This window comes from Poecile atricapillus, chromosome Z (genome assembly GCF_030490865.1).
Source record: "Poecile atricapillus isolate bPoeAtr1 chromosome Z, bPoeAtr1.hap1, whole genome shotgun sequence".
NCBI lineage: Eukaryota > Metazoa > Chordata > Aves > Passeriformes > Paridae > Poecile > Poecile atricapillus.
In genome coordinates this window covers 66,086,749-66,099,364 of record NC_081289.1, presented here as the reverse complement: position 1 = coordinate 66,099,364, position 12,616 = coordinate 66,086,749, and the positions used below count along the sequence as shown (strand labels likewise).

The 12,616-nt window shown below is 41.1% G+C and overlaps 1 protein-coding gene across 3 annotated transcripts in view; it reads right to left on the bottom strand.

Annotated features, from left to right (window-relative positions):
* The window catches only part of MSH3 (mutS homolog 3), an 86,490-nt gene that overhangs the window by 69,539 nt on the left and 4,335 nt on the right, over positions 1-12,616 (bottom strand). For all 3 annotated transcript variants that reach the window (XM_058827426.1, XM_058827428.1, XM_058827427.1), the window contains exons 4-8: positions 11,189-11,401; positions 9,728-9,844; positions 8,855-8,972; positions 8,182-8,327; positions 7,003-7,169 (exon numbers count right to left, since the gene is read on the bottom strand). In XM_058827426.1, coding sequence (XP_058683409.1) covers positions 7,003-7,169; positions 8,182-8,327; positions 8,855-8,972; positions 9,728-9,844; positions 11,189-11,401 — 761 coding nt within the window. The remainder of the gene's footprint in view (positions 1-7,002; positions 7,170-8,181; positions 8,328-8,854; positions 8,973-9,727; positions 9,845-11,188; positions 11,402-12,616) is intronic.

The window sequence follows — 12,616 nt, the reverse complement described above, 5'->3', positions numbered from 1 at the left end:
ACACATCCCTATTAATACACATTAATTCCTTCACATTTTTGAAATCCTTCCTGTGTCTGGGCTGCAGCAGAGGGACTTCAGTTCCTGCTGAGTCCCCTCTCAACAGCCAGCTCCAAACGTGCCACTCTCAACACAGCCACAGCACAAGTTCTCTTTCTTTTAAAAACTAACAAAAAAAAGGATCATGTTACAAGAAAGAGGTTTCTTGGTGTTTGTGGGTTTCTATCTCCTGCTGCAGCCCTCCAAAGCTGCTGGTGAAACTCCACTCTGGGACTCCTTTCCTCAGTACGTTAAAAACCAAATGTGCTACTCTGCAATTAATAACACCTGATAGTATGCTAATTACATACCACGGGATGGTTAATTGATAGAGTGGGTAGCTTCCCCTCTGCCACGGCTCACAAAATTACATCATGGCTTTGAGTATTGAACAGCAGATGCCAAAATAAGCACTCCAAAATGTAACTTAATTGAAGTTAATTACAAGTGCATTTGATGATGATACGTGTGTGAAAGCATTTCTTTGCCTAGGCAGCCCAAGGGCACTGGCATTCAGGTTCTGGTGCCAGGTCAGGTTTGTGCTGGGTCCAAAATCTGGGCCACGTGTAATTTCTCACACCCAGACTGCTTTTCACCTATTATTAGGTGAAATTAGGGCTATTTTCACCCAGATTAACTCAAAGCACCAGTGTTGGTCAGAGGCAAACCAAGCTGGTTTCTGTACTGAAAGCCATGAGGAAGAACAAGTGCACTGTGTGTTGGCAATATACACAGGATGCTTTATGGTAAGGCTTAACTTCCCCACTTCAAGATGCAAATTCATGTGCTATCTTTTCAGACAATTAAAACAGCTTAACAAATCAATTAACGCTCTAAGTAAGGATTTTTGACAGCTACACAACTGTTTCCCATAAAGGCTCTTTTTCCTCTCTTCCTTGCTCACTTTCTCTCAAAAGAGCAAGTTTTTTGGTTTTGGTTGTTTTGGGTATTTTTTGTATAGCAAATACAGCACTGCCCTGGGACTGGATTTGATGGATGGACTGTTCAGGAATCAGTTGGTTGTGCACATCCAGAGGGCAGTGGTCAAGGGCTGAGTGCCACTGGATTCTATGATTATATGAACACCACCACCTTGCTCATCACAGGGCTCTCCTGGGTCCTCCTCAAGCCCTGACAAGACCTGCTCAGTAAAAAGGAAGATGCACAGCCACAAAGCAATAGAAGGCACGCAGTGAGATGGCAGGTGGCTGCCCAGGAAGCTGTCCAGGGAAGTTATCCTTCCCTTCCACACCTCTGCACTGCCCAGGGCTGACAGATGGAGCAGCTTGGAGGGTGTCACTTGTACCCTCCCCTGGGTTGTACCTGCTGTTTCTCTCTCCACCTGAAGGTCCCCTCAGCCAGGGCTCTGCAGAGGGGGCTGCAGGACCAGGACAGTGCCAGGCTGCCAGGAATGCCTGGAATCTGACTGGAAACAGGGACAAGGACACCCAAGACACATAAACAGAAGGACAGGGACAAGAGGAGGTGGCAAAGACTCCAGAAAGCAGAAAGTAAAACAACAGGCAGGAGGGATGGAGGGGAAAACAGTTATCTTCCACCTGACAGAAAACAGCCAGACAGGCACAGTGAAAAGCAGGAATACACTCAAATATATTTGCTAGAAAATGTTCTTAAGTACATCCATCTCCCTCTGTAGAAAGTCTTTCACATAAACTGAAAGCAAGTATCTTACATAAAATCTTTTTGCTTTAAAAAATACTGTGCTGTTAAGTAATACAGAGTTAATTACTACACTAGTGATTTCCAATTCTCTATTAAGAATCCAGAAAATATTCACGTAAATTCTGAACATCTAACAGTCATTTGTACTATTCCAAATTCCCAGAGGAAGAGTCCATGCCTAAAGCACACTCCTCAGGAGTCTAATTTACCAAAAGCCTCTTACCTCTGCCATACATAGAAAAGAACATCTGTTAAAAGAGACAAACGTTGTCAGTCGAGCACAAAATTAAACTGTTGAAGACAGCCCAAAAGATAAATCTTGCTCCTTTCTGCAGTTTAGCAGATTGATGGCACATAAAAACCCACTTCAGTTTCATTTTCTTCAAAATTAAGAAAACAATTACATTCTGGGTTTATGAAAAATAAATAAATTCATGGCCTTTCTTTCTTCCCCAGCTCAGGAAGGGCTGGGAACCATGACTACAGGAGCATTACTCTCCTCACTCCACTGTTACCTGCATGTCAAACAGGCACAAAGCCTCAGTCCTCCTCTCTCCCACATTTTCTCATTGGCATCACTGCCTGGATTAAATCTGCTGGATTTCTAACTCCTGGCACTAACAACAAGGGCAGGAAATGGGGGAAGTAATGCCTGAGAAGTTATCACAACCAAGGTATCCTCAATGCTACTTTTTCACAGGGAAAGAGGTATGTCCCAAGTCAGCTTCAAAGCTGAGTAACTTATGAAAAAGAAGTCCTCATTAAAACAAAACACTAGGACTTTAAGAAATGTACCAACATTCATCTGTTAAAAAATATTTAAACTTCCACGCCAGTTTTAAGAGCTTAAGAATCATTCTCTATTTGAATATGTGAAAAATCACAACATATACATATATACAGAGAGAAAAAACAAGCAACATCACAACTAAAGGGGACCAAAAAAAGTACCATAACTTATATGTCACCTCCTACAGTTTCTGATTTGTCCTGTAATAATAAATCAAACAGTTGCCAAAACATGCAAACAAAGGTTTTAAAGTTTTACTTTTCCTGCTTCTGTTTATAAGGTAGGGGTTTTTTCCCTATGTAAAAAGTTAACTTTTTGATACCAAGAAACTGAACAAGCATCAAGCTCGAGACTTAATTGTTCTTCATTTAATAATTTCTATCTCAAATGGAGGGGAGGCAAAAAAAATCCAAACCCATGAATACTACTTATCAGTGCAATATTGCCACAAATACAGCTACAGCATGTTTTCCCTGATTTGCAGTCACATGAGAAAAACTGCACCTTCAAACCAGGTGTGAATCTGGGGAAGCTTATCAGAGCTTTGGCCTGGGGGGAAATTTACAAAAACACAAGGGCTGGGCAAGGCAAGGCCTACAAGTGCCAGCTGTTGCTGTAAAAAGCAATGCTAACGTTTTTATCTAATTCACCATCCAGGGTAAGAACAGTGTGCTGCACTACATTTGGACACAGGGCTTTGCAAGTGCCTCTTCATGCCCCTGCAGCAACAACTCCATGTGCCTGGGAGGACAGTAATTCCACCCAGAGGATGTCCCAGACGGTGTGCCAAATAAATACACTTGACTGAGACAGGATTGAACTGCCAAAAAACACCATCCAGCAACTCTCCCAGGTTACTGCATGAGGTGGTCATAGTGTGGTGGAATTTTCTCCCCTGAACACTCAAAAGGAGAGAGCTCTGACATGGCCACTCCAAGCAGCTGGCTGCACAGACCATGGGCTGGATTCTCAGCAGTGCAAAACACCTCTTTGGTCATTAAACATCTGTCCCCTGATGCATTTGGGGTTTGTATTTACAGAAAACAGCTCACGTGCTGGTTTTGTACTTCAGCTGCTTTTTTCTTCCCTGCTGCAAATTTAACTGCTTGTAGCTTCCATTGTCACAAAACATTCTCAAGATGTTTGTCACAGCTTGCCTTTCACTTAAAAACCCATGGGAACATTACAAGCTACACAAACCATGAAACCGCTGCTTTTTATGATCACCAGCCCTTCAGACACTCTTCACTCCTCTGTTCTACCACTTAATGTGCAATGCTGTTTACTCTCACTGTAACCCTTTGGGGTCTTGTTTTTGCCACTACAAGCCCTCCCGTCCCTGCTCACCTAGAGACCTCAGGAGCTGAGCTGTGTAAATAAATGCACATGCCCTTCATAGTAAAAACAAATTCCTCAACACTAACTACATGAATGCATCCTCTGATCTGAGCAACCAGCATATAAAGACCCACAAAATTAAAAGCATTTTCTACAGGGTTACAAGTCAGAGTTCATTCCAGCTGAGTTTCTACTTGACTGATACCATAAATCCATAACTCTGTCCATGAGAGCAATTAGCACTGAACAGCACCATTGACCAAATGTAATAAATCCACTACAGCTCACTCTAAGAGACCATGACAGAGACTGGAGAGGAACAAACCTGCAGAGACCTCACCCAATACAGTCAAAAGCAGGGGCCACTGCTAAACCAGAGGGCTATTAGCACTGCACTTAACAGAAGGAGCTCGAAATTATATTTGCAGAGGTCCTGAAACACAAATTAAAAAGGCTTGTGTTGAACGATGAAGGTTCAGCTACTTGATGGATTCCATAGTGCCTGGAGAGGGAGGATGGGCTTATCTCTCAATGTGTCAGAAAGAGAAGGGAATTCCAGGGAACCAACTCCAAGGCAAAGACTACTGGAGCACTCAGGAGGGAGCAGAAACCTGAACCCCATATTCAGAACCGTGGGGTTATCACAGGGCAACGAGCTGCAGCCTAAACCAAGCAGTGCAGACCTGGGTGAACCACTTTGGGTCAGAAGTTAGGTGCGATCAGCCTGTTTTCACAGGGTGCACAAGAATGCTACAGGATGAAACGCTGCAAAAAGAGGGCAAATGGAAAAAAGAGGAACAACAGAGCACTCCAGAGATGCACTGAACTTTACAACGAAACAAGGAAAAAACGTGGGAAGAGCAAAAATATCCCAAAGGAACCTCAAAGACAATGTCAAGAGAGCAATACCAGCCAAGTTTTAAAGCAGCCAACATGTGAAGGAGGGTGGGTGCTGTCCCTCCACTAGAAAGAACTTGGAGTACAAAACTCTGTTCTTCAGGAAAAATACAAGTAATTTCTGAAGGCAAGACCTTTTCTTTGTTTTCTAGAAAGAAGAAAACTAAAACCATGGAAAGATTTTGCTCCAGGTGGGTCAGCACTTGCAAACAGATGTTACTAACAGCTTGGGAACAACACAGTACCCACCAGAACAGTTTGTCCTGAGCCAGTTTTTGTAACCTACTTTTAATATAAGCTTTGCTTTTGAGGGAAGGCTCTTCACTGGCCTCCAGCTCAGTTTGCTTGAATACTATTTTCTAGTCATTAAATCTGACCTAGAATAGTGAAGAATATAACAAAACTCTCACAGAAATTCAAGGGAAGCACAGAGACTTTCACCTCTAGTCAGTGTTAACAGAGCACTGAACCAACCTAGGGCTGCTCTCACAAAGCTGCAGTGCTTTACCTTACCTCAACATTTTATTTCACTCTTTTGGTAATCATAAGCATAGTTTTTGTGCTGGGCACATCACCTTGCTCACTCAGTGCCAAGTTCTAGTAAGCAACATTTAACACCAAATTACCCCTGCTGCAATTCTTACACTACACAGGAGGACTAGAAAGACTTGACTTCTCTCTTCCCCTCTTCTCTCCTCCCTTCCCTTCTCTCTTCTCTTCTCTCCTCTCTTCTCTCTCCCCTCTCTTCTTTCAAACCTCTCCAAGCTCTAATCTCCTGGACTCTTTTTCTCTCCAATTTTTACCCTGTTTTCATAATTTCAGTGTTTTTCTGCTGCATCCCTAACACACAAAGAGATGAAGAGCCTTGAGCCACAAGATCTAGTTCCCATTTAATTAGAAAGGTCTTCAAAGAACTATAGAAATTAAACTTCTTACAGCTCATGGGAGATTCTCAACAAGTGGTTTTAGAAAAGAGCTGGTAAAGGATGAAATCACTGGGTACTGGGCCAATAACCAAACCTGAATACTACAGATATCTCAATACGCACTAAAATGAAATTAGTGCTGTACAAAAGGAACTGTACAAAAAACAAACCTAATTAAAAGAACAAGAAAGCAGCATATTGAAATCACTTAAATTACTATGAAATACTTCAGAGCCCCCTAGTGGCTTAATCTCTGGTAAGAGAAAAAAAAAATCCATGAAGAATTGTTTTTAAAATAAAGCTAGTGAGGTGTATTACAGTAATATGTTCTATTTTTGTCACTTTCATGTAATTAGAGGCATTTGGGCTGGAAAGCTGCCTAGCAAATTACCAGAGAAGTGAAAAAACTACAAACTAATCCCTGTTCACAAAATCAGCTAATGGGTAGCATTTTTTGTCTTCATAAAAACCAGAAGTCACTCATTAACATTCTCAACTGTGCACAACCAAAAAAACACAAAGGAAAAGGAAAAATCAATCACAACCACTCTCCAAAATTCACACCAGAATGACACATTCAAAACTGAAATGTCAAGCTCTAAACTAGCTCTCTACTGTATGGTTAAAAAGAAAAAAGTGAAAAACTGAAGTTTTCTCAAAGAATTGCATCTGTAAGATTTCATCCCCTCTGTTCAGAAAACATGCTTCATCCTTCATCCATCACCCTAAAAATTACATCCTACTCTGGCTCTGCTACACAGAAAACAGGTAACAAATTTCCTCTTGAAATATGCCAAGAGAACTCAAAGCAAAGAGATGATCAGTCACAACACTTCCAGGTCTGTACCCAAGTCCAAGATGGTGTAACAGGATAAACAGGATGAAACACCAGTTACAAAGGCTTTCTACAACTATCTACTTTAATAGAAAAGGAAATCTTGCATCTTTTACAGACCTCAAAACTATGACAACCAGGGAATAAAAGGCCACATAACACCTCTTTTAGTTCTGAACAGTAAGTGTGTGAGCTTGGAAATTATTCCAGCGGATGCTGTAACCAGGAGTGTGGTGGCAGGACCATGACAACGTTTAAGTGCACAAATCTTCCACAGGCCAGAGACAGAAGCCATGAACCTCTGTCTAAACACAACTTAGGAGCAAGTGCCCAGGACTCAGTGGGATTTGGGAAGATCTGAACCCAGCAGCAAACCGCAGCCGCTCTGAAAAGGGCTGTGACAGAACTACACGTCCATACCTGCTTCTGGATCTCAGCTCCACCAGGGCTCTGGGAAAGAGAACCCCAAACAACAGCCCCCCCACAGAACTCACCTCATGGAGGTTATACTGTGGATGAGCTTTTCAGATTGATCTGACAGCCTGGGTGGAAGAATTATCTCAACTGGCTGCAGGCGCAGAACCCGACTCTCCAGCTCCGAGCGGGAAGCACAGTCCCGAAAACTGTCAAAAATTACTTCTCCTGTCGTTGGCTGGATTGCCTGCCAAACAAAAATATACACATATATCCATTGAATATTCACGTTTTCAGGGAGTGCTTCAGTGGCTCAAACTGTTAACCAGAAAGAAAATCTGTGGTGTAAAATTATACAGCACCCCTACACACTGTCAAAGTGGCAAATCAAAAACCCTGAATGTGCTTTTTTTCAAACCCATGATACAACAAGAACTTCAAAATACTAACACAACTTTGTCTCAGTGAGTGGCAACAATACCTCACAAATGCGAATGTGCTCTTGTTACCAGTCCATCGCTGTTCAGTTTTTAATAGCAGACAAATCTATTAACTGAAGTCTGTGAAATGCACATGTAATTTGAACTGGAATTTGAACACTTGCTTTTGTTGCTCTCTCCCAGCAGCAGCATGACATTCAAACAGAGACACAATCAAGATACTTTTTAATTAATTCATTACCAGCTGACTGGGCTTCAGTCATCACTATGTTTTGCTGGTTAAACAGGACTGGGTTTAATCTTCACCATAAAAGACAATACAACTCTGAAATGTACATGGTAAAAAATCCTAAGTCTCTTTCTCTAAAGAATCGTATTTTGTAGAGGCAAAAAGTGCTCACAAGACTTAAAATATTGACTGTAAAAATGTTTAAACATTGAAATTTGTAAAGAATCTGAACTAGTGATTTCCCTAATGTATTTGGTTAAAATACTAATATGTTTTCAAGTGAAACAGCAGCAAAACCAGTTTGATAAATGTTCAGCTATCAACTCTGTATCTTTTCTGCAGTTTTCAAATATAAAACCATCATAGTTCACACACAGATATCTTACCTAAAGTGCCTCTTTTGTAAAAAAAAACAAACAAAACAAAACAAAAAAATCAATTCCTACTCCCCCGCAAAATAAAATCTGAAAGACAGAACAGTCATGAATTTAACAAGGCAGCCACCCACCTCCCCAGGAAGAAAACCAAAACGCATAACAAAACAACCCCACGCACACCCTAAAATACTGACTCCTGAGAAACCAACTTACCACGATGCCTGTAACTGTGTCACCTTTCTTCCTGTCTTTCAGGTTGTCTCCATTTTCACAGATGCAGAGGAGGTAGTTATCAGGGACATCTGCTGCTACCTCTTCAACATCTACAGAATCATCCAGCTTCAACAAAGGGTTCACATGTAACAAATGTTAAAAAAACAGTACACAGGTTTGGGTGGACTATTCACTATTAGGTCTTTTCCAGACCTAAGTGTTGTACTCTCAGATATTAATCTAGCAATCCTTTCAGCTCCTGGTATCTATTAAGTGTGTCTGAGAAACTAAATTCAAAACGTGAGGTAGATAAGACGGGATAAAGGAAAACAAAAAAAAAATCAAAGAAAAGAAATTAAATTCATTGGTTAAAAGATGTTTCTCTCTCATTTTAACATTTGCTAGGCAAGACCTGCAGGACACTGCAGATTTGGTAAGTCCCCACTTGGGGATGACTTCAGAAAACAACTACACAACAAAGCTACAGCCCTGAGGAGATTACATTGTTTGTAAAGACAGCAAGATGTTTTACCACAACATAAAATTAAAGGAACTTTATTTCCTGCTGCCACTCATGTCAGCCACTAGCTGCTCATGTTCCATCCTGGTGATAACACTAGAATCAAGACATCCCAAAGGTTAGTCTGAAACCAAGTTTATTTGAAAAGGATATCTTCTCCAATAAGTGTAGACTTAGTGTAGAGGGCAGTCAGCTTACGGCTGAAGAGAGAGCTTTTATTTTCTCCAGCAGCTTTCAGTGCTGCAGTTTCCATTTGTTTTATTACTCCAACCTACAGGCAAACAAACAAGAAACAAAGTTAGATCTCTGGTAATCAATTATTATTTTTATTATTCTATATATCTGGTAATCTTTTAAGATGTGTAAACAACAAATGCATAATTCAAGCTGGAATATATCATCAACAGAAAGGGCTCTCACATCAATCCCACTAATGAGATTATATGGCACTGCTTTTCCTGACCCTTTTCCCACTCCTGACTGCCCTCTCAACTTCTGTACCTGTGCTTCTCGTCCTATTTTGAAACAATTTAGCTGGACGTCACTGCTTATTAGAGAATGGCTGTTTGCATCCAATTTAGAATCAACAAGTCCTTTTCTTAGAAAAGGAAGCAGAAAAAGAAGTTATCACCAGAAAGCCACAGAATTACAGGGATTCAGAACAGGAAGGAACAGAGTAAAAAAAAATGGGCTGGGATAAGAAAAACAAGGATGCGAGGAATAATAAAACAGAGAGCAGATATGTACATTTCTCCTTATTAAATGCAAAAACTTGATACAGAAACACTGAGAAAAAAAACTGTTCTGGAACTGTTCCTGAAAAAATGAAGACACTTCTAGGAATCTGCTAGTGGCTCATGACACCCCCAGCACAGAGAAACTGAAACAAAGAGAAGTTGGCCATTTCTCCTGCAGGAACCAGTGATAACGAGCTGCCCACTTCTCAGACGAAACCAGGTTGTGGTACAAGCAGTGCAAGTTCTCTCAGCACAGGTCTGTACTCAATTAGCAGGAGTCAGGGGTAACCTTGTGTCCCTTGGCTACGAGGCGGCGCACGTGGACGAAGAGGCGGTGGCTTGGGATGCTGGCAGTCATGAAGTTGTGATCCAGGTGACAGTAGATGTTCAGCTCTTTAGCTGCAATCTGCAACAAGAGCCAGACAACGGGTCACAAAGTAATTTAAGAAGGTAAGGAGCTTATCTCTAAGACAACAGTGATGCACAACTACAATTAAAAGCTCGGTGACAAAGGGAAAACATTCCAGGAGAAAGCCTGTCCCAGCATTGCCATAAACAGGGGATTCACTATCACAGGCTGCAGGTGTCAGGTTTTAAGGTTGCACCTTGATCTTTACCACTGTGAGGTAAACCACCCACACTGCAAACACAGGGTCTGGAACACAGCTCAGCAAAAGGTCAAATGATTTTCACGCCACTAAAAACACAGCAGGAATGGAAGTACTTAGTTTGTGGTCATAAAGATGGGATTACCCTGGCCAATCAACTAAAATTCTGAAAAATCAATATTGAACAGCAGTGGAAACCGAATACTTGATAAAAAAGAGTAACAACACTTACTAAAACAACACTTACTAAATTATCATGTGTGATTTTTATTGTCTTCTTGCCCCCTATCAAAAAGGCAGGTGTTCACTGACCAGAGAATGTGGTGTTAGGTAGGACCTGCAGGCAAGCACTGACCCGTCTATCTGAACAGCATATTTCTATTTCTGGGCTGTAAGTACACCAGCAAATGAGCAGACAAATTACACAGCACAAAAATGATGGGGAAAATGAATTCCCAGTAACCAGGCAACATTTCTCACTGGTCTCAAGTGTGGAAATAGCACCAAACAAAGGTTGGTAGCAACGACTTTTGGGATAGATCATAAGAAAAAGCATTATGAAACATTTATGAACCATCACTTTAAACTTAGGTTTGTTATCCAGTCCTTTCCAGTTCCTACAGATCTGCCATGCCTACCCACCTGTCCCATGTCTATACATGTGCCCCATCCAGGCATGACTCAGGATGCTCTCTGCACCCAGGGTACACCTGATATGTCCTTTTTAACACCATTTGCTCCACTGCCTTTAAACCTGAGAGATTCCCAATGTCAAACATTAGAATTATATATTGGATATATATTAGAATTCTGAACCACGATACACAATTCACCTCTGAAAGTTTTTCAACTTTAGCTCTGACAAAAAATTATTCTAGGAGCTCCCCTTAAATTCTCAATATACAGGATAGCAAGCACTACCATGTGATTACAAAATAATAAATACCATTTTGGCAAAAAAATGTGTGCGTAATGGATAGACTTGAATTTCCAGCATGCCGAGATTTTTCATCCTGATTTCCAGTAACAAAACAAAACAAAATTTGTGCCCCCAAAGAAGTCTCCCTTCCAGAACTGACCACATATCTAGGATGATATCAGCTTAATGCAAGTATCTTTCCATAACCTCGGAAAAAAATTACCTCTGCATCTTGTCCAAAGAACCGGTATTTGTATCCACATTCCACACACAAAATAGCATCTTTATACTTCTTCTTCATTTCTATGAATTGGAGTTCTAGTGGAGTGTAAATGCTTTTGGTTCTTCTATTAAGATTTGTATCTGAAGAATTTTGAGAATTTTCATAGGACTTAAGAGAGGCAGAAAACTGACTGAGATTACATTGTAACCCCTCCTGTAAATAAAGGATGGAAAAGTATAATTAGGAATCATCAAACAAGTCAATTGCCCCCTCCTTGGCTTGCACTGACCACAGAGCTAAAGACTGTTCTGGCACTGAAGAGCCCCGAAGCTGCAGCACAACTCCTGAAGCAGGATATACAGACTACAGTATGTTTGAAATGAAAAGGAATTAAAAAGTCATGAAAGCCGAAGTTGGTTTGTCCTCAGATACCTGAGGGGAAATCAGAACCCTATTGTATCATAAGCTCTCAAAGCACAGACCAAGGCTATGAAGGCTGCAAAGACTGGGCAGTCTAAACCGGCCAGATATACATTGAAATAAGGATGAATTACTGCTCTACAGGTGAGAAACTTCAGCACAAAGAGACTAATGATGTTCCAAAAACCCACAGTAAATCAAGAAATAAAACAATTTGAGTCTCACTTCCCCGTCTCAGCCACCAAAACTGTACTCCTTCTCCAGTCTGCACCTCCTCTCTAAGTTCAGCAAATATCCCAGAATAACTCAAACACAGCAAATCTACACTACAGTTTCTAAAACCTTAAATGTGGAAGGCTTTGAGCCCACTCTGTCTGCAGTTTATCATTTACAATGACATTATATAGCCTATTCTTGCCAAGCAACTTCAGCTCTACCACTCTGTATTGTTCTATATTGTCAGCAGAGTGATGGGTTCAGAAGTGCAGAGAAGAACACTGAAAAGAGCTTCACTTACAGCAAAGTTCCTCCTCACTTATGAAAAGATCAAGTACAGGTAATATGGTTTAAAGAAAGATACAAAGACAACACCCTCCAGAATTTCTTAAAGCATGTGGCTATTGAAGACACAATTGATCAGGTTGTGCTATAAGTTCTCTATCTGCAAATAAATCCAATAAACTTCCATTTCTACCAAGGGCCCCATTCAGACTATGAGAAACAAAGTGAACAGACTGTTTATCAGCAATGGTAATTCAGATAAAACAGAGAGATAGCTTAAATCATATACTTTGGGTCATGGAAATGTACAAGGAGTGCAGTCAGAGAACAACAGGGGGAAACAGCACTTAGCTGTAACTCCAAAATCCCCACAACTGCACACAATTAAGCAAGAGAACCCAGCCCAGCACAAATAAAGCTGCACTGCACCCAGAACCTGGGTGGCCTCAGGAGCTCAGATGTCTCTGCTGCACAATCCTCAGCCCACAGACACGGCGGTCTTGAGTC